Below are 23,059 nucleotides of genomic sequence, written 5' to 3' on the forward strand. Positions count from 1 at the left end.
CTAACGGGCAGGCAATTAAAGACTGGAGTGTATCTGAGTAAAACATTTGCACACTGCAATAGACAGTGAAAGGATGAGAAATGAACAAGGCCAAGATAATGTGTTCATCAGGACAGAGTCATGAGCCATTGTGGCTAACATGCTTGACTTGAATGTGGTAAATCCATGTTCAAATCCCCACTGAGTCATATTGAATGATTTTTAGTTCTTAGCTTGTTGTTTTTTATGTAGAATCAAGTTTTATCCAACAAACATCCCATTAACTCGAGAACTTCTACCTGTATAACAGGACCTCTCCCTCTCCTTTCCTCGTTCCACCTGCACACACACACACCCAAATCAGTTCTGAGTTTCCCCACAACCCTCCAAAGCAGATTGGAGGCAGGGACAGAATGAGGAAGTCCCATTGCACAGGCAGAAGACCTTACACTAGCAGGATGACTTTGCTCAATACAACCCAGTTTGTTTTACTGAAGCTGTGATTTCGCGTTTTATACTTTGCATTTTGTCTTATTGGTTGTTTCACCATAATAAACAGCTGACTGAGCAAGTTTACATGCTGTTGTGTCAAATGCTTTAATAAAATTCAGGCTATTTAGGCAGCTTAGAAACCAAGCATGATACTCTGTTTTTGTTTTTTTAAAAGAAACTTTTTAAAAAAACCTTTTCTCTCTTCCTCTCTCAAATGATGGTTCTTTGAGATGTTATTCTCTACAAATTTCAGATTAGAAATTATCCTTTTAATTTAATTAAAGCTGACACCAGTGCTGGAATATGACTTTAAAAGCTTGGGGGACTTAACTGTGGCTTTGCATAATTAAGCTTTCAGCTGGTTCTTTGCTACTTTGCCAGGATAGATCTTTTGTGCTTGATATAGGCAGTTTCCACCATATTCTAGACACTAGAGAATAAAAAAAATGCAAAATAGTTAAGCTGATACTCTTTGGTGCTGGATCATGCATGTGTTTCATCAATATGTATGTATGTTTTGAAAGCTGGAGTGATCCAAGAGGAAATGAGTCTGGTAAAATATATCTTCTTGACTGTTTTGTGATGCTTTATCATGGGGATGTAAAGTTTTGTTCTGTCTTTTCCCCTTTGGTATTAGATGGTAATGCAAGCTGGACGGCTCTCTTGGATATAATTAAACTGCCTTCTCTTTGCCTGCAGGTGAGTGAGATGGAAGTAAATGGTCAGTTTGAATCAGTCTGCGAATCTGTATTCAGTGAGCTGGAGTCTCAAGCAGTAGAGGCCCTGGATCTGCCAATGCCAGGCTGCTTCCGCATGAGGAGCCACAGCTACGTGAGAGCCATCGAAAAGGGCTGTTCCCAAGATGATGAATGTTTGTCACTGAGGTCCTCGTCCCCCCCACGCACAACCACCACTGTGAGGACCATCCAAAGCAGCACTGGTGAGTAACTTACAAAACAAATAAGACAGAAGTGGGCTCAACCGAGGTACCATTGAACACTGATTCCCAGCATTGTCCCCGGAGACTGCTCTCAGCCTTCCACTCTTTTGCTTGGAACCCTCATAGGCATTCCCAGAGCAGAAACACTGAGAACAGTGTAAAAGCCTCTGGTTTGCTTCCACGGGTATGTTGAGAGATGAGCCAGTCTGGGGGAAAGATGGATTAATGTGGAGAACTGCAGAGAGATAAAGTTGTACATGTGGAGAGGGTGATGGTATGTGTGCTCCAGAAATTTGAAAACTTTATTATTTACCTTTTTTTAAAAAAAAGGGGAGTACAGTATTTCTCACTAATAACATTTCATAAATACACATTTATTCTTGGCAATTTCCTATCACTTTCATAGCACATGTTTCATAACACATGTAAGATGAGTTCCAGATTGCGTCTTCATGCTGTTGGCACACAAACTCAGTGTATGTTTTCTGAATGCCCACATTGTATGTACAATATAGGAATTGTAGCTCTCTGTGTACTGCTGTGCATTAAATGCCTTTCAGACTGAATTTCAGATTATTGTATAGTTGGGAAATGTGCAATATATAGAAATTTTCACACTGACTAACCCAACAAATGCATGTGAAAGCTGTACAGGGTATGTGACAGCAATATCAGTTATCCCACCCCCAATCTATTCTCAGCATTGCAAGCCTGTGTTTGGTATGTAGAAATCCTTCAAATCAGATTGTTTCAGACAAAAATTGAGCCTGTTGTGGTGAACAGAAAACAGGGATAGTTCAGAACAAAAGAAAGGGTTTGTTTGTCTTTCTACTCATCTGTAGGAATGCATGAAGTACTCATACTTGTGTAACTTCTAACTTTTTATATGAGGGATAAATTAGTGTGCAGTCTGGCAATGACCTTGCTATTTGAAACTCAAATACAAATGCGGAATTTAAAAAGGTTTGTGTGATTTCATCATTCAATAATGACACTTCATAGATTCATTGTAAGGTACGTGGTATGCATTATCATCACGATACATTTTTCCGTCCAGGCTTTTGGCCTTCAACTTGGAGAGGTTTAAATATTGTGGTCTCTTTTAGTGGGAAGGATATGTTAGACCAGGCATAGGCAAACTCTGGCCCTCCAGATGTTTGGGACTACAATTCCCATCCTCCCTGAACACTGGTCCTGTTAGCTAGGGATGATGGGAATTGTAGTCCCAGACATCTGGAAGGCCGGAGTTTGCCTATGCCTGTGTTAGACTGATTGAGATATATAAACTAGAATATATTTTCTAGTTTAATTTTTGTGTTATGTTCCAAGTTGCTTTGAGTTTAAATTTTGTTTCAAAAGTAACTAGTAAGTCCTAATAATAATATCTTCTAACAACCTACACTGGAGAGTTGCTACATGATGCCCACTTGGTTTCTTTTCTGTTAGGATAGAACCAAAAATAAAAAGAGAGAGAGAGAAAAGGAAAAGAAGTTTCTGGGTGGTGTTCAACTAAGTTTTACTCAGAGTAGAGCTACTTAAATTAATGGACCTAACTTAGATCAGACCCATTTAAATTAATGACTGAGTGAAGCTTAGTTGAATTCCACCCTCTGTGTTTAGGTGCATTCTGGAATTGCTCTTTTGCACCGCAATGAAAGTGATTTGAGAACGTTTCTCAACACAGATCTGAACACAAATCTTCTGCTGTGGATTCCACCCACAGTATAATGACAAGAACATCCTGAGGATAAGAGGCAAGGGGAAATGCACTCATGAGCGAAGATGAGTCAGGAAGTGGAACCATGCACACTGTCAACCCACAGGCATCAATCCCATCAGTGCTGGTGCCTTACCTGGAGATCTACCTTGTAGATGTGCTGAAGCACAAAGAGATGATGTCACTGCTGTACTCTGATGCCTTGTTCTTCTAACAGTCCTTTCCCCTACTTTCCTCCTCACCTATCGTGGCCAGCAAGACTCTAATTTTCTACCATAGCAGGTTCAGGAGGAGGCTGTTCAAAGGGACTAGTGGAAGAATTAGGCGGGAGAGATTGTTGTTGCACTATCACTGCCTCAGAGCCCTTAAACATACAGGCACCATTTACAGCCAAAGGACTTGACATTCCTGGTCAGTCGTGCCCAGGTTTAGGAGAGAGGTTGTGGCTGATGAGCTTTACAAGAGATTTCTGACATTATCAAGGTTTGTTGGATTCTGTGATGCCTTGCAGCAACAGATTTTCAGTGAAAGACCTTTTGCAATATAAAAAAACAGTAAAACACTGCTTATATCTTTGAGCAACAAAGCACCTATAAAGTCTCCATTGTTGCTGTTCAAAAGAAAATGTGTGTGATGCCATATGGGTGCGTGTAAAAGGCGGTGATCACCCTAAAACATTTGTTGCTCTTCCCACATCAAAGCAATTGGAAAGAAGAGGATTATTGGCCTGTTACTGTAGAAATATAATTGGAAATGGAAAAGCATAGGTTTTGCTCTAGGCTCCTGTGGGCAGAAAATGCTCAAACTGAAATTGCTTAGAGCTTTATAGACTAAACTCATCATGTTGAACTTGGCTCAGAGGGAATAGGAAGTCAATGCAGTTGTTGAAAAATTAGCTTAATACCTTCAGCTTCCTAGCACCACTTAGCAGGGTGGCAGCTGCAATCTGAACCAGATGTGATTGCTGAACGAGCTTCAAGTGCATCCCCATGTGGCTTGCTGAAGTACTTCAGGCCAGAAGTGGCAAAGGCACATAATGTCCACACCTGAAAGAAAGGGCAGCAGTTGCAAATTTCGTTGCCTTTTCTCAAATGATGAAGTTTCATCACATGCATACAGGCTCAGTCACACTGACTCATGCTTGCCCAGTGCTATCTCCACTGATTCTACCTTCAGTTAAGGACCCCATTAAGACTGCCACCTTTTTGGTTTTTAGGTGCTTTTAATTTCTTCATTAACAGGTGAGGAGCGGGAAATCAACAGATGCAGTTTTCCCCATCACTGCATTTCCATGCAGACTTTAAATGAGTTGCGACACAGAAGCTGTGCAGGAAAATGTTGGCAACATTAGGCTCTGCAAAATTGCTCCAAGGAAGTGCTTTCTAGGAATATAGCAGGCAAAGCTATAGTCCTAGTCCTAGTGGTCTTGCCATCATTACTGCTTCAGTGTTAAAGAGTGAGCACCAACAGCATCAGAGAAGTGCATCTGGTTTACAATGAAGCGTAAAAGGAACTTGGGCTCGAGCCTGTAACAAAATGGTTATCTGTGTCCACTGAGAGTTCAAATAAATGAATGCAGGAATAGTTCTATACAGGTCTAGCTAAAATAACACAAAATTGAGAGAAATTATATGTGGTAGCCTCCTCCAACTGACATACATTGGCTTTTGGAGATAAGCAAGACAAAGTTTCAAATTTCCTGAAGTGAGAGATTTTCATCATGAATACAATGTGTTGCCATTGAATCTAAAATAGAACGACCTTTCCAAGGTCACCTACTCATTAGTAAGGAGGAATGCGTTTTCAAATCTAGCTTGAAACAACTATATAATGAACCCACGGAACAGATCACGTCTTGGACTTGCATGAAAAGACAGGAGGAACTGAACCATGCAGACTCCTTTGACAAACAGTTTTTCAGCTTCCTCTGAACGTATCTTAAAGTTTTACCCTTACTTTGCATGAAAGCTGTAATAAACTATTTTATGCCCTCTTTTCCCCTGGGTATTCCACCTGCTTGGTGCACTCTACTGTGAGCTGGCCACGGATACTGAGTGGAGCAAACGTATTGTAAAGTCCATGAGTTTGAACACAACTAGCTTTATTGAATCTGGTGGAGTCAAAGTGTGAGTTGGGGCTCTTTGGGGAAATGTGGATAGTTGCCAGAGAAGGCCTAGGCTCTGTTCTGACATCTCCAGTGGGAGGCAATGGCAGTTCAATCAGCTGTCAAAGTTCAAAAATGCACAACAATCATCCAGCTGAGCAGAGGGCTGGCAAAGAACTTTGCAGAGCAGTTCTCAAGTGCTAGATAAACAGCTGGCTGTCTTGTGCTTGGGAAATGCTGCACAACAAGGCTCTGTAGGCCCTTCCAATCAGCAGTGCCTGCAAAGCTCCTTTTGACCAAGCCATCTTTACGTGGCATCATATTTGATGTCGGGAGTAGAGAGGGTGGGTGTGGCTTGCCTAAAATAGCCTAGCAGGCCAAATCAGAAGGCCTGGCAGATCAGATCTGACCCATAGACTGGAGATTCTCTACCCCTCATCTAGGCAGCAAAAGGCATTATCACAGTACAAGGACACCTTGAAGCCAGGCAAAAGCACTCAAGAGTTCAGAGCAGGACGAGTGAGGAATGTGGCCTTGGGAGAAGCCATCAGTAGGGGAAAGGTTCGGAGGGCCATATTTGGTTGAGATTCCCCATATGTTCTGCATATTTATCATCAAGCAATAACTTGCGGGTGTTTCAGCACCACGGACAGAATCATACCTCTCCACATAGCAGCAAAGACATTACGTTTTGCTGGTTAAGTCACACATTCCTCAATGAACCTCCCCTTTTGAGCAATCATGCACATACACAACATAAAGTGTCTCTAAGTTTTTGCTCTGATAGGACTCCGGTTTCAGGAAATGTTCTTCCTCAGGAGATAATTCTTGCAAGCTAGTACTTTTTCAATTTCATCTTTCAGGACAGACTCTTAATTGATTTTGTTGACCTTTATGTTTCCTGTGTTCCAAAACAGAACACTCTGTTCAAGACAAAAGTGTATCAGTGGTTTCACATAATAGCATTCCATATTCAGTGACTATTCTTAGTGTATTTCTTTGAATGGCTTTCTTTTCTTTTCTTTTCTTTGGGTTCCTTTGTAATTGTAGCCACAGACAGGAATGTTTTCTTTTATTTTCTTTTTCCTAATGAAGCACCTGCCATGGCTTAACATGTCATAAAATCACTCCAGAAACACCCAATTCAGGAATCCTGGGGCCAATTCAGTGAGGTATGAAATGATACAGAATAATATAGGATGGCAGCAAGATCAGTTTCCCAAAAGCAGTCAGCTCTGTAGACTTAGCAGTGGGCAACCAAAATTCAGTTTTGTGAAGACGGAAGGGCCTGGCCTTTGGGGGACCAGGGTTTGGGAAAAGAGGTTTGGCTCAGTATCCATAATTATAGTAGTACTTAGGAGCACATTGTAATTGAAATAAAAATATTGTGAATTTTTTTCAGAAGTAGATTTAATGCGCTCAACACTTCTGCAATGCTTTCCTGTGTGCGAATAAGACATTTGAAGTTATCACTGTTTCATCATATCAGCAATTCCCAATTCAGAGTTCCCATGTTACATATTTATTTACCTGATACAGTGCATACCAGAAATTTTCAGACCTCTTAAATATGACTTTATGCAACAGTCCATAACACTAATTGCCCCAATGAGATGCTGTGGGCTATTGGGTACATGCATTACTAAGCAGTTCTCAGAGCAAACATTTTCATTTGTTTTTGTTATGCCATAAAAGAAAACCCAGAGGAAACCTACAACAACAACAAAAACCCGTCATTCTAAATCCCAGAAATGATAAATGTGTCCCTACCCTCCTGCCTTGAAATTGCAACATAGTACACAAGTATAATTTTGAAGCTGTTTCAGATCCCTGCAATAAAAAAGACATAATAAGGTGGTGGGGTTTTTTTTAATAATGCAGGGAGGAAATCCTCTCAAGTTATTGTTTATGCAGGAAAATGTAGCATTATTAAAGCTGGAAGTATCCCTAGTTAAAATCGTAACAGGCAGATACCAGCAATATCTGTTTTGTGCTATAGACTTAATTTTGATTAACCAGTTCATCTGATTTCTGCAGATGTTAACCTCGTTCTCAGAACCACATGATAACTGCTGCATAGAGCTGGGTATTTCTTTGAGAGGGAGTTAAATTGTTATATTATAGCCAGTCAACAAGATAACCTCTATGGCTGGAGGAAGCTATAGCTATTGTAGGTCTATTTATCTTGCCCTAAGGTCGTAAACATACCTGAGACTGAAATCATTAGGGCCTCCACCTTCTGGTGCTCAAACCAGTTACAACTATTTGTTCATTCTCTGGTGTGTCCCTCTTTTTGGCAGAGCGGGTGAAGTTTTTGTTCAGTTGGGTTTTTCTGGTTTTGTGTTTTTATGTTTTTGCAAATTATGCTGTTTTAGTGAATACGTTGAGTGTCCTTAACTTCCAGCTGTACATGCTTGGAACATAATTTGCTTGCACCTGGTGTTACAAAGACATTCTCCTCCTCTCTAGCTGCAGGTGGTTTGAGAATGGGAAGGGAACTTTTCAAACAACTGGAGTCTATATAGGCCGCCTTTTGATATCCTTCGCATATAAATGTCAATTGCGGCTCTTGCGCTAATGAAAGCTTAAATCTCAAAAGGCAAGCTGTAAGCTGTCATTTGTTTCCTTGTCAGCAAAATTCTTTGAGCATTGTTTTACCATAGCTTTGTGCCACTACTTAAAATCTCTGCTTTCTCAAAGTCCTGCCATTAAAAAAGGATATTCCTTGTGCCACAGGCGTTCTTAGCTTGGCCCTTCTTCTCTTAGCTTGAGACATACTGTTGTCTGGATTACGTAAAGGCGATTTTTGAGTATGAAGTATCCTTTCACAGAGCTAAGGGTTTAACTACCCGCTCTGCATCTTTCTCAAAATAAATGCCTTTCCCTTTCTCGTGAAGAATCCTGTGAAGGACAAGGTATGTGCCATGGACCAGCACTGTGCAGATGAAAAGGCTGCAGAAGATGGCAAGGACACAAAGTTGTGTAGTCCCAGCCTCGCTGTGACCATGTACAGATGAGAGCTTAATAGGTTGCTTGCGGTAATACTGTAGAGGTATCACTGCCCATGATCATTCTACATATAACTTTCATGTATGTAGAAATAGGGTACCCTCACCACATTCCAAGATAGAGTCAGGCAAACTAAACTGTGCTTCAGAAACTCACAAAAATAGATTGGTTTAATCCAACCCTGAACCAGCCCCTCTTGTACTCAGACATTGATATCATTGGGACCTCAGCAGGGTCAGAGCCCTACCTGCAAATCCTCAGTGAGCCTCCAAACCAACCCTACCTGCCTCCCTATCCCTCCAAGTATCTTCTTTCCCATTTACCTTTATTTCTGCTGTGGCAATAGTGGATGGAGGTGGAGACGGGAGTCTCTCCCTAACTTAAGGCAGCATAGCAAGCACCAGGGACTATGGGAAACCATCAGTAGCTCAGTTGTCACAGAGGGGAAGGGGGAAGCCTCGCTCTTTTCCTCCTTCACCATTGCATCAGTAAAGCTTAGTGGGAGTTGGGAAATGAGGGAAATGGACTAGGTTGGAGGGAGGCTTAGTGTACTGGCTTGTATTATCTTCTGGCTCACATTTCAGTCTTAAGGCAGAGAATAACCTTTGGGTCTCATCATGAGTGTTGTGAGCCCACAAGCATTTCTATTTCCAGGACAGGAAATATGCAATTCAGAGGCAGTGTTAGCCCCACTGAAAAGGCAAAGTTAATTTGCAATATGAAGGAATTGTCCAAAGGGCTAATTCAAAATGTTGTGACAGTTCATTTGTTCTTAGTGTTGTTTTTTAGCTAAATTTATAGCCATCCACTTAGTCAGTGCATAATACATCTAGGGAAACCTTGTTGTTAGCCTTACTCGAAATGCTTTTAATCTATTGGAGAACATTTAACCCAAGTCTCTACTCTGAGAGACCTTGTTCACAGAAATCGTCCCCAAACACTTCTTTTTATTGAAGTATCTGTTAACTGAATGTTTTTCAATGCAATTTCAAGAGTTTGTGTGCATTAAAGGGGAAGGCTAGAATACACAGCTTGAGTTGAAAACACACTGACTTTGAGCAGGGGTGCTAACAAGATTTTTCTGGGCTCAGCACACTGTATGTGGATTGGGCTTTGTGTCATATGCAAATTTATGTCCTCTTTTGCATCTGGAGTAGAGGACCCAAAAATAAATCAGTGACCATGCATATAATACTGTCTCTAACAGACAGAAAATGAACAAGTAATGCTTTCCCCCAATTGTATTTCCATCTAGAAGAGGCTAAACCTGTTGAATTTTAACAGCTGTGTTCAACATGCAAAAAACCTGCTTTCCCTCAGTGCCAACCCTAAACCAAAGCTGAGGTTGCAATCTTGTACCCACTAACATGGAAGTAAGCCCAACTGAACACAAAGAGACTTACTTCTGAGTAGACATGCTTAAGTCTCTCTGCAAAGTTTTTACATATTGCACCTGACATGGGAAGGTCTTTAACATCCATCCATCCATGCATATTATGTAGTAAGACTCGCAGAAAACATTTAAGGAGTACTTGATCTCAGGCAAACCCACCAGCGGAAAGAAGCCTCCTGGTTGCTGGGCTAAAAGGAAGAGCAAAGTATATATATTCCAAGGTCTAGAAAATGAGAAAGAAGCAAAGAAAGTGTACTAAAGGGAAGGGGGTAAACAGCAGCTCTTTGGGACCACAGGGATTCCTATTGGCTGGTGTCCAAACAATTAACTCATTAGTCACAGCTCTCACTTATTTGCTAAAATCACTAACAGGCAGGAGCAGCCAGGTTGGCTCATCTCACAGAAATTGCTTAGAAGGGTACCTGCACATTTTGCTTCATAACTTTCCTTCTAGGAGAGCTAGAGAATCTGAGGGAAGGAATATGAGGACTCTGCTGACTGTGAGTCTGGAACATCAGTAACCACAATGCCTTCTTCTTAGTGTCTTCCTGGAGAAGTATTGAACTGCAGGCTCGCTTATGTAAATTATTCTTAAAACTTTAGTTTGATCTTTTAAAAAATGATAAACCACAGCGGAAGTGACAATGTGGTATTCTTTCCACAAGAATTTGCATCATTTTGGTATATGTGGGGGGACCTTAATATTCTTCATTCAGCATCCCTTTTTCATGTTCATCCTGAAGGATAGTATGTGATCGACACAGACTTCAGCTGCAAAATTGCCATTAATCTCTATCAAGTTGAGCTAGAGAGGATCAGCTATCCCTGTTATTGTGAGTTTCTGATTTCCCTTTTTCTAATTGCATTCTGCATTGTATAAAGCCTTGCCAGTAATCTGACTGGCACAGGTCCAAGTTTAGATTGGCTTTACCCTGAAAATGGCTTCATGAACAAGATGCTACAAATGCAGAGTAATCAAAGGTTGCCTGCCTTCAACTTTTAGATTAGAAAATATTGAGATGGAGATAGTCATCTGATATCGGCACCATCTAGCCTCTTTTATATCTCAGCCTCTCAAATGGGAAATGGCATAACTTTGTAATTGCGGGCAAAGCTGCTAAAGTGGATTTTCCACATCTCTCTTGAATTGGCCAGAGGCAGCACCCTCTTTGCAAATCCACTCAGTATTCTACTCAAGTGTTTTAGATACCAAATGCAGAATTAGCATGCGCCGCTTTATGTTTAAAAATAAATAATATCTGTCTAGCATGAAAGAATTGGAGCAGATTTTTAATAATTACTGCAAAGCAACCCTGTCTCACTTATGCATTTGTAGGGCAGTGTGGACACATAGGTCACAAGGGCTCTGAAAGACCCAAGTTTCTGTGTAGTCTACTGCACCTCTGGGTAAGGACTGACTAGCTGTGTCTCTTTCTCTCACACAAAACCTTTTGGGACAAATGGACACATCTGGAGTATTGAGAAAGTTCCATGGGCACCAGTTGCAAAATGGCTGCTGTGGGGGGGGGGTGACATTACCCAAATTGACTACTACATCTATAAGAGCCAAAAAGGCGATAGAAATACAACATGGTCCTGGTGTGCCCCCCATTTAACTTGACACATCAACAGGGGTGGGGTGGCGGGATACTTAATGTCAGCTACTGTCAGGCTTGCTCAGAGTGAGAAACCCTTTGCACCTCTCCTCCATTCAGAACAGATGGGAGGGCGGGTGTCCAATCCTGGCATCCAATGAAGGGGTGTGTTTTCAATGTAGGAGAGGCCAAGCTGTAATGAACTGAGAAGAAAGAGCAAGAATCTCTCATGCAGTGTGGATTTCTGAGGAGATATTTTCTGTTACCTTTCACTGGTGTCATAGGAAGTACTGGTGAGCACGCAGGTGCCTGCAGTCACTATGTTTGTGACAATATAAAAACAGCTTTAAAAGTTAAGTAACGTTTGAGGAAAGGAGGGTGTTCTACTTATTCCATAAGCAACAGTGGAGTCTTGTGGCACCTTAAAGAGTAAGAAATTGATTGTGCCAAAAGCTTTCATGGATTGCAGTCCACTGCATAAGATCTTTAACCCAACTAAGTCAAAGTCACAGGAGACTATGTCTTTAATGAAGTTAAGTCGTATTGATTTCAGTGAGTCCACTCCAGGCATGACTAACATTGGCTGTCACCCAATGTCAACATTTTAAAATTGTCATTGATTCTCAATTGCAACAATTGTGAAAAATCATGAAAAAGTTTAAAAATATTGAACCATCAAATACATTAGTGTTTGTTGGTTGGTTTTTAAAAAAATAACTTTTAGAAATGCTGCTTTTTATTTATTTGTTGCACTTGTTTGACACCTTTCTAAAAGCAATGGTTTTCCAATGGCAGCATACGTATAGTATATGATTTTAACAAGATTAACATGTACATTAAAATAATAAAAACAATACAGTTGTTTCTTCTTATGCTGTTGTGCAGGGTTGAGGCCAATGAAAAGGCTTTCAGGATATGTATAAACACTTCAGCTGAATTTGAAAGGAACAGGCCACTTCTGTAGTTATAAATGGATTTGAGGCTGAAATAAAGAGACTTGTGTAGTGAATGCTATTGCTTAAATTGGTTTTGAACTGTGAACTCAAAACAAATACAACTGAAGATTGGTATTGCTAACTGCACTGAAAAGGTAGCACTAACTGCAACCATAATAACAACAATCTCATTTTCTCAGAAAATGGTCAGGGAACACAAACACTTAGCCAATTTGGTGTTTGTGTTCTAGAGCTACTCCCTCCCTCACCCGCCACTCCAGTCCTGCCTCTTTTGTAGAAAGTGATGCAGCAGTCTTGCTAGTCCCTAGTACATCCCCAGGTGCTTTGGGATTAACCTTTCTCTCTCACTCTTCTCTGTTGCAGTTTTCCTAACAAACACCACCCTGCCACTGCTTCCCCCCCCCCCCAGAAGGGAAAAAGATAGGTGCATATGTAGACCAAATAAACTGAGTAAATAAATAAATGAAAGAAATGTTCTGCTGTGAAGTTTCCTACAAACTTAGGGTGGTTTAGGGTGTGACCTAATCTGAAACAGAATATACCAATAAAAAAGAAAGGCGAACAAATGCTATTCCATTGTCAAATTAATATAAACATTAATCCAAAACATCTGGGCTCTCTCTGTGGCATCTTGCCACTAAAAAGCTGAACAGGAAAGTTATGCTGCTTGCCTACTTTTGTTTGATGTCCTCTCAACCCTGAACTTCACAGTTTACTCCTTCTCCATGATACAGCAACCTCTGGAAGTAGAGCATTGGCTGTAGTGTGCTTTGTCAACACAGACATGATGCTATGACATACCATACTGAGCATAAACTAAGATCAAAGTTTAAGGCTCATGGTTAGCAAGGAAAGGGCTTCACCACAAGCTTGGGTTTGGATGGCACAAAGAGTTGGCTTAGCACAGTGATGCATGGGAGGTAAAAAGACTAGGAAGGAGCAGTGGTGCTGCAAACTCCTCTTTTGGAGCCTGCTTACTTGCATCATCCCCATAAGCCATAACTGGGTTTACTGTGACATGTGAACCAGACCATTGTCTGCCTATGAAATGTAAATAGTTTGGTTCAATGGATGTTCAACAAGTACTTCAGAGAGTCTAGGCAGTTTTAACTATGACCTATGCTGATTAGCATCCTCAGGGAAAAAATATTATATCCTTTCCTTTGTAATGGAAATAACAGTGCAATCCTAAGCATGGTTACTCAGAAGTAAACTCCACTGAGTATGACCAGTAGTCAGTGATGGTGAGAGTTGTGGTCCAACAACATCTGGAGGGCCACAGATTCCCCGATGTGCTTTGAACTAGATCCAGGGAAATTGACATGTAGGATATGAAGTAAGAGCTTGAAAGCATGTGTGTTATTTTGAAAAGGTTGCACTGACATGGAAAAGATGATTACTGTAGAAACAAAAAGATCCCACAGGACATTTAAGGGGAGTTACTTAGTATACAGAAGTATGTTATATCTGATATATACATTGTGTATCACACTCTTGGCCCAATAAAAGAGGTTTACTCTGTTATTTGCAAAAGAGATCATTATATTAAGCTGCAGGGATTTGGGAGAAGCTTTTAAACATAAAACATAACTTTTTGTTCTGCACTTTTAGCTTTATGCATCAGCATTTGAAGCAGACTAAATGATAAAAGAATGGCAGCAATAAAGCAATCTGTCTCCAGATTCTTCATCTGTTATGTACTTTATAAAAGTGTTAAAATCTAAAAACGTAGGGCAAAAGCAAAATAGTTTTCATACATGGAAGAAAAACACTAGTTGGGGGGTAGAATAGCAATACCTGCTCATCTGAAAGTGCTTTCCCCTTAATCACTATTGTGTGAAAACTCTGTAAATTCACTCTGTGGTGAAGGAAATGCATTTTGTGCCTCTTCAGGAACATTTTCATATGCTCTTATTTTATATGCTACAAGTTGAGCCTGGCCATCACAAAGAGGTGCTGGGGCTGAACTGACCACAGATTAAGCCCTGAGTATGGATGCCTGGCTGGGTGACAGTGTGAGCCTGCCCTACAGGTTCTACATAAGTGAAGCTTGAATACTAAAAAGTGCATCAATTAAAGTTTTATTACAAATTATTCTAATGAGTGAGAGAGAGAGAAAACGAGCCAAACTGGGTCAGTGTTTTGGTTGAAGCAGCATGTAAGTGTTTGACTATCAAGGAAGACTTCTTATCAGTACTGGATGACATGTGTGGAAGCAAGTTTTCAGAATCAGGTCCCCAGTGGAAATACAGTCATCCCCCCCCCCCACCCCTTCAGACATTTTCATTTCTCCAGATATATTCAAATTTCATGAGGGACTCTTTTAAAGCAGGGACTTGGAGGAGGAAAGTGGTTGCTGCTAGTTTAAGGAAGAGAGAGGTTAACCACTAGCCGCATTTTGGATGGCATGCTAAGCCAAACCTTGACTTAGCTGCCATGCTAAGTTAAAAGGACTTTGGGAGTCAGTGCAGATTCCTCCTAGAGGTCAGCACATCCTCCCTGTCCTGGCAAGCCATAGTTTGGCTTAACATGTCATGTAAACCAGACCTATTATTGATTGACTGACCTATATAGGTAAAGGTAAAGGGACCCCTGACCATTAGGTCCAATCATGGACTACTCTGGGGTTGTGGTGCTCATCTCACTATATAGGCCGAGGGAGCCAGACAGCTTCCAGGTCATGTGGCCAGCATGACTAAGCCACTTCTGGCAAACCAGAGCAGCACACAGAAACGCCGTTTACCTTCCTGCCGGAGGGGTAACTATTTATCTACTTGCACTTTGATGTGCTTTTGAATTGCTAGGTGGGCAGGAACTGGGACTGAACAACGGGAGCTCACCCCGTCACGGGAATTCGAACCGCCGACCTCCTGATCGGCAAGCCCTAGGCTCTGTGGTTTACACCACAGTGCCACCCGCTATATACCTTACCTTAAAGATGCATAACAACTCTGTTATGGGTAAACAATGGTGCCCAGAATTCTTTTGTGTGGGTGTACTTTAAGAATATACAGTGGTACCTCGGGTTACATACACTTCAGGTTACAGACTCCGCTATCCCAGAAATAGTACCTCGGGTTAAGAACTTGCTTCAGGATGAGAACAGAAATTGTGCTCCGGCGGCAAGGCAGCAGCAGGAGGCCCCATTAGCTAAAGTGGTGCTTCAGGTTAAGAACAGTTTCAGGTTAAGGACGGACCTCCGGAACGAATTAAGTACTTACCCCAAGGTACCACTGTAATGCATATGCAGCACTAGATGTGACTGCTGCATTTTTAAATGGCATTACCAAGCAGCCCCAAACAATGTATACAATAACTTTTTTAAAAAGGCATAGTTGAATTCCTTAATTAAAGAATTAATTGAAGTGTGGGATTGATGAGATCTCATTCCAAGGAGCAATCAACTACAGCAGTGGGGCTAGCTATAGTTCCAGGAAAAGGACCCAAACTGGCTCAGTGATGGGAAATACAGGGCAAGCCATGGAGAAGTGAGGGGCATTCTCAACACCATATCCACCTCCCCCAGGGACAACTCCCACCATGCCTCAATTGTGCATTTCCCCATCCAAATCTGTAAAGCAAATTGTCTTGGTATTTCCCCACTCTTTCCCTCCTTCATGGATTTCTACTGCCAGGGGGGAAAGGCAGAAGAAGTCGTGGGAAACAGGGGACATTTGCAATTGGATGGCGACATTGTGGGACCCTCCATCACATTTCATGGAGGAGACATGGAATAGTCTCCTGGAAGCACTCCTAGGTTATGGGAAGCAATTGCTGTTGCGTATCTTTGTCAATTGGTGTCTTAACACCAGGCATTATGAATATTGAAATAATGAGACTGGTTGAACACTAGAGGGTGATGTTGTTCTTTTAAATAATGTTCATAGCACAGCTTTGGAGACAAGATTCTGTTTCAAACACAACATAATTATTTTGTGCTCACATTTCCTGGTAGAAAGACTAGCAAATTTAGCTTCCACTGTGTGTACATGATGCAGAGAAGACGCAGCCAGTCCCAAATACCGTACTTGGCACGTGTATCATCCATCACCTGTAAGAAATTGTGGCAATGTCCACACATGTATTGGGAGGGGGGACCTGCTCTGGAGTGTTTGGTGAACACTGATAAATATTTCATGTCTGCACCAAGATTCATTGTGCAAAAGAAACATGTTTAGAATTAGCTCTTTAGATCATTTTTGTTTAGGCTTCACATGTGTTAAAAAGACACAGGTCTATCTGTTCAGACATTACAAAGTCTGCCTTTTCTGATCAAGGAATTTAAGTTCCTTGGTAGAAAAAGTAACACCTCTATATGGTTTTTTAAAATAATTAAATGTGCACCTGCTTATAAATTGAATGGACTTCCAGAGTGTTTTACAGTTTCAAGATTGGCAAGATTCCTTTAATTTTTTCCCCTTTCATTTAAAACAGGAGCGCCCAACAGGTAGATCATGATGTACTGGTAGATCACTGGATGTCTGTGGTAGATCACTGGTAGATCACTGACTCCCCCCCCCCCCCAAAGAAGCTAAACAACTTTGACCTGAACCGCAAAAAACAGGGCTTCCTTTCCTAAAAAAACTCAACAACTTTGACCTGAACCCCCCAAAATGGGGTAGATCACTGCCAGTTTTTAACTCTATGAGTAGATCGCAGTCTCTTGAGAGTTGGCCACCCCAAATTTAAAACATAGGATTCTTACAGTTTCTGTTAGCTACTTATCTGTTCATTTGAAAAATTAGTATAGATCACCTTTATAGGCAAAGCGTATGCAGTAACAGATGAGATACAATTTCGAGCCACAATACAATATCTCCTATAAAACTCATGATGTTAATAAATCCAGCAGGCTTGACCTCTCCAATAAATACTCTTCATGGGGTTGCTTTTGAAGATGTTTCAGTAACTTCATTTGGTTCAGAGTGGCAGGGAATTCTGTCTCTCTACTTCAAGAAGTGTACCTGAAAAAAGGTATACAAGTTATAACAGTCTTCTGAGTCTTCATTTGTTCTCCTAATGGCACATCACCTTAGCAGGAAACTAGCCTGGCTTATATTTTAACACTTACTGGGTCCAAGGTTCCAGGAAACTATGGGCCAGTATAGTGCAGGGGGCAAGGGACCGTGGATAAAAATTTCATGGAACTCATGAATAACTTTGAATAATTATCTGTTGCACCAAGGCAGCAGTGCAGTGTAAAGTGAAGTTTGCACATAACATATAATTCACACAGAACGCCCACTCTCAAGAAAGTACTTACTGTATGAATCATGTTCAATCCTACACTATGCCAAGTCTGTACTTGATTTAAAAAATAAATAAATAATGTTATAAGCAGAAGATTGTTTTAGAGGGAAGAAACAAAACAAGCCCAGAGCCTTTGGAATACAGATGTGTTTATTTTTGGAGTTGCAGTGCCTTGCCTGACCTCCAAGAGACAGGATGAAAAACTGAGCTGACTGAGCTCTTTGAACTGACACGGTGGCATGTCCTGTGTGATGTGGTTTGCTTTTACCTGGAAACCTGCTTTTTTCTTTTGAAAGTCCAAAATACCAAAATGACACAAGTAGTGCTCTTCAGCTTTAAATTCAGGGTACTGAAAAGATTCGGCTTTTCTGAATCCCCCCACAAAGGGGTGGCTTGTGTTTTCTGAATTGGTCAATTGGGAAGATAAGTGGGGGCGGGTTCCTTCTAAGGTGTGTGGCTGTCCATTTCCCACTTTTTGATCTACATTTTATGCCTGGCACTGAATTCTGTGTGCAGTAAAATGTGGTAACTAAGCAGGAGTCAACTATCTGCACATCATAGAATCATAGAATCATAGAGTTGGAAGAGACCACAAGGGCCATCGAGTCCAACCCCCTGCCAAGCAGGAAACACCATCAGAGCACTCCTGACATATGGTTGTCAAGCCTCTGCTTAAAGACCTCCAAAGAAGGAGACTCCACCACACTCCTTGGCAGCAAATTCCACTGTCAAACAGCTCTTACTGTCAGGAAGTTCTTCCTAATGTTTAGGTGGAATCTTCTTTCTTGTAGTTTGGATCCATTGCTCCGTGTCCGCTTCTCTGGAGCAGCAGAAAACAACCTTTCTCCCTCCTCTATGTGACATCCTTTTATATATTTGAACATGGCTATCATATCACCCCTTAACCTCCTCTTCTCCAGGCTAAACATGCTCAGCTCCCTTAGCCGTTCCTCATAAGGCATCGTTTCCAGGCCTTTGACCATTTTGGTTGCCCTCCTCTGGACACGTTCCAGTTTGTCAGTGTCCTTCTTGAATTGTGGTGCCCAGAACTGGACACAGTACTCCAGGTGAGGTCTGACCAGAGCAGAATACAGTGGCACTATTACTTCCCTTGATCTAGATGCTATACTCCTATTGATGAGGCCCAGAATTGCATTGGCTTTTTTAGCTGCCGCGTCACACTGTTGGCTCATGTCAAGTTTGTGGTCAACCAAGACTCCAAGATCCTTTTCACATGTACTGCTCTCAAGCCAGGTGTCACCCATCTTGTATTTGTGCCTCTCATTTTTTTTGCCCAAGTGCAATACTTTACATTTATCCCTGTTAAAATTCATCTTGTTTTAACAGGGAGAAATGTAAAGTCCGCTGATGCTCAGTGAATTCAGTCCTGCTTTCTACAGGGTTCGGTTATGGCAGCAAGTTTCCTGTGAAGAATTCATCCAGGCACCCAAAACAAGCAGCATTGAACTCCTTACCCATCAGCCAATGCAGGGGGAGTTCAATTCTGCTTTCTTGCAGCAGGATCTATATGTGCTTCTACCTGCTCCACAACTGATGTCACACATGCAGTCAGGCTTTGGGGCAAGGTGGACATGGTTTGAAGAAAATGGCCTCTCAGACCAAATGAGGAAGTTTGCCCACCTCTGTGCCAACATCAGTAGTACAGTGGTACCTCTGGTTGCGAACTGGATCCGTTCCGGAGGCCCGTTTGCAACATGAAAAGCCCGCAACCTGAAATGCCGTATCTGCGCTGGTGCGTGGTGCGATTTGGCACTTGTGTGCATGCGCGAGTGGCGAAACCCGGAAGTAACCCTTTCCACTGCTTCTGGGTCGCCGCAGGATGCAACCTGGAAAAACGTATCATAAAGCAAACGTAACATGAGGTATGACTGTAATGCACACAGTGTCACCCGCACCCACATTACTGTAAGGAGCAGTAACTGTGAATTGCAATAAAGCATTATTGGGCCAAATCTCTACTGCCCATGTAAATCTCATTTTATCTTAGGTTTAACTGTCATGACTTCCCTCCTAAGAATTCTAGGAGTGATTTGATATGGCTTTAAGAATTCTGTGAGAGATCTCGAACACACCTTCCCACCAGCCCACCAGAAATAGATTTTAAGAAAATAAGAAGGAATAACTGTAAAGTGTAGATTTACTGTGCTGGCCTTCTTTCCTAAAGCTAATGAGTGATTTACAGCTGCTCATAGCATTTTTACTATTCTGTGCTTCTATTTTTCCTAACACAATAACACCAGGGCTTGTCTCTGAATGTTCTGTGAACTTTGAAGTGGTCCACAATAGTGTGCATGCACCTTGACCCCTTTCTTTTCCTGGCAGTGCCATTTAGAAATACAGTTCAGAATGTGGCCCATATTGTCTTACTGAGATTACCATAGCCACATTATGTGTTTAATAAAATTTCTCTGACTCTGTTCTCTGTAGAGAAATGCTGTTATTTATAAGATTTTAGTAATCGCTTTATAATGTGAATTTTTGGCTGGAATTGGGAGTCGAATCCAGTTATAACGCCAGCCAAGATTTATCTGCAAGTATCAGTCTCCTTCCACGTAGCATAACGTCTGCTGCTTTCAGCTGGGCTGTTTATCCAGTCATGGTATTGCAACTGTACATTCAGCATCTGTATATGAAGTCACCGGTTTATAATCCACATACTTCAGGGTAGTTTTCTTTGTTCAGCTCCTTTCAAGATGGGAAAGCAGAGCAGCGTGTAGCACTTTTTCATCTGAGAAAATAAATGCTTAGGCATAGGAAGGCTGTGGGATCTTATTTCTTCAGTGACTGGGAAACTTTCATTAAAGGTCTGTCCTGTGATCAGCTAGCAGGAGAAGATCTGGTGAGGGGAAACTGGCTTCAACTACTGTGGAAAGGATATGACTCCTGGCTGCAAGCCCAGGCTTGGTCAGTAGATCAAAGTCTCTTTGCTTGGCTTATGGTGCAATTGGAAGAGCAGCTGCCCAGTAGCTTGTCAGCATCTCTATTCCCCTTTTCCCCTTCCTCCCCTGACAGTAGCCAGCTGGTTCCCTTTCCTTCCCATGTCAGCTATTAAATTGTCTCTGCATCTTCCTTCTGCTGGTACTTGGTGCTCTGCTCTTCAAAGTGTTCTCTTTAATGCAATCCCCACATTTCTAAAGGATTCTGCTGTTGCAGCAGTTTTTATGGTTGGTCTTTGTCACAGAATTATTTGGTATATGGATTGATTTTGATTCCTCTTTATGTCACAGTCACAATATTTATTAACAGTGTTCTAGAAGGAAAAGTTGTTGGTTGGAATGTAGGGCTGTTTCTAAGCCAGTGTTTTGGTTACATTTCATTTCTGCATATCATTTCTGTCATATGGCTAATCCAGTCTCCTGCTAAGAGCTGCTGTTTGTAGGGTGAATCTAGGATACTTCCTTATTACAAGTCCTGCCCATTAGGCCTTTTATCTCTGCATTGTCTATACAAGGAAAGGGAAAACCTGTGACCCTCCACATCATTGATCATGCTGGCTGGGACTGATGGTATTTGGAAGTCCAAAACCTCTGGAGAAACATAGATTTCCCACCTCTGGCCTACTGCAGTGACTTGCAACAGCTCATCACAGTCTTTCCAACCTCTACCTGAAGATGCTAGGAATTGAACCTGGAGCGTTTTGCATGCAAGCATGTAAACTACCCCAGAGCTACAGTCCTTCTAGGAAAGAGGATAAGCTATAAATCAAGACATAAATCTTACCTCTGCTTTAGGCAGGCCCCGGTTCTCAGGCTCAGCCATCCCAACCATAACACAGGGGTAATATTAATTACTTTCCTATCTTACCATGACAATAAACTGAGATTATGTACATGAAGTGCTCTGAACACCCGAAGAGTGCTATATAATGCCACATATTACTATGGAGTATTTATCACACCAACTAGTCAGGAATGCTGTCCACAGAAAGCTGGCTGTGTGTAACTTCTATTGAAGTTAATGGAAAACTTAAAATAACTGTGTGCTTTTAGCCTAGCACTTTATCGGATTATAACCAATCTTCAGGAGTAATTCTGCAAGTCCCGAAAAACTTCCTCTTATTTCAGAATAGGTTTCTAGTGATATCCCTCTTCCAAAAGAAGTTGACCCTGTGCTGGATGTCCTAAACAGTACTCTGGAAGGAGCAAAACTGGTGACAGCTAAAAGCCATGTGTAGAATATGCAGCTATTTCCTGCATATCCTCAGGGAGAAGAAAGAAAAGGTTGCAAATAGCATGGCTGTTTCTACTCCACTCCCAATATAAAATACAACATTTGATGGGTTTTGTTTAGTCATGAAAATGTGTGTGAAAACAGGAATTGATTTACATTCAGGCAGACCTGAATAAAAATGGGTTTAAAAAATATTGCTAGACCCTTGCTTTTTATTATAAACTCCACACACAAATGTGCCTTAACCACATCTGCCTATTTTGCTGCACAGTTGAGGACTGACTATGGCTTGACAAAGATAAACTCTTTGGCAGAAATTCCAGATCAAGCTTCAAGGGTATGAGTTGTTTCTTTGATTTCCTGGAATGGTTTGATTAGAAGTTGTCATGTTGATCAGAAGTTGTCAGTAACCTCAAAGGGTGACTGGGAATAATCCCATCTGTACAATTATAATACATGTAAAACGGAGTTAAGCTGCCAGATATATTCACTATGAGAGATGTAAACATTGACAGATGCCCCTGCCAGTGAATTCTTTAAAGTTTGAGTATTTCCAGTGATCAATGTTTTCCCCCTCAAATCCTAGTGTGTATAAACTGCACAGTATGTGCTTCCTGTGAAGAAAAATATTATATCATTTATGTGGACATGCATGGATTGCAGAGACAATTCAGAGATTGGTTTACTAAAATCTTTTCACACTGCATTCACCTAAGTCAGGGGTCTGCAACCCGCGGCTCCGGAGACGCATGTGGCTCTTTTACACCTTTGCCGTGGCTCCGGGGCGGATACTAGCGAGGGGAGGAGGCGCATTGTGTGCCCCGACACTCCCCACTGTGGCGGGCACTGTACTGGCTGTGACGTCTAATGGGGGTGGTGTGTGTGTTAGTCATGCACCGTCCCGACGTCACCTTCCCACCCGCCTGCCTGCTACATTGTAAGGGGCATGTACGCTGGTCACTGCATTGAAAGGGGGCATGTACGCTGGTCACTGTTTTGAAGGGGAGTGAAGAACACACACACACACACACAAAAAGGTAACTTGTTAATTTAACGTTTATTTCTATGAGGAGGAGTAATTCTGAGGGGTCAAACAAAGAAATAATTAAAAAATGACAAAAAAGTTATTTTTATAATGATGAGTTTTGCGGCTCCCAGTTGTTTTTTCTTCGGAAACGGGTCTAAGTGGCTCCTTTTGTCTTAAAGGTTGCAGACCCCTGACCTAAGTGATTGTGGGGAGGCTCTCCAAACAGAGGTAATCAGTTCTCTGGTGTCATGAGACTTTTTGGCAGCAGGTCCAACCAACTTGTAATATATCACTTCCAAAAATGAGTGCCTTGCCACTATTTGACCATCCGTCTTCTGGTGGGGAAGAGCAGGATCAGATTAGTTCCATATAGCATTAAAGCTAGTACTAACTTTTTTTTTTGAAT

The 23,059-nt window shown here is 41.6% G+C and overlaps 1 protein-coding gene across 13 annotated transcripts in view; it reads left to right on the forward strand.

Annotated features, from left to right (window-relative positions):
- DLGAP1 (DLG associated protein 1) overlaps positions 1 to 23,059 on the forward strand; it is a 299,603-nt gene that overhangs the window by 231,139 nt on the left and 45,405 nt on the right. For all 13 annotated transcript variants that reach the window (XM_081205568.1, XM_081205563.1, XM_081205566.1 and 10 more), the window contains one exon: positions 1,171 to 1,411. In XM_081205568.1, coding sequence (XP_081061694.1) covers positions 1,171 to 1,411 — 241 coding nt within the window. The remainder of the gene's footprint in view (positions 1 to 1,170; positions 1,412 to 23,059) is intronic.

Source organism: Podarcis bocagei (genome assembly GCF_964188305.1).
Source record: "Podarcis bocagei genome assembly, chromosome: 8".
NCBI lineage: Eukaryota > Metazoa > Chordata > Lepidosauria > Squamata > Lacertidae > Podarcis > Podarcis bocagei.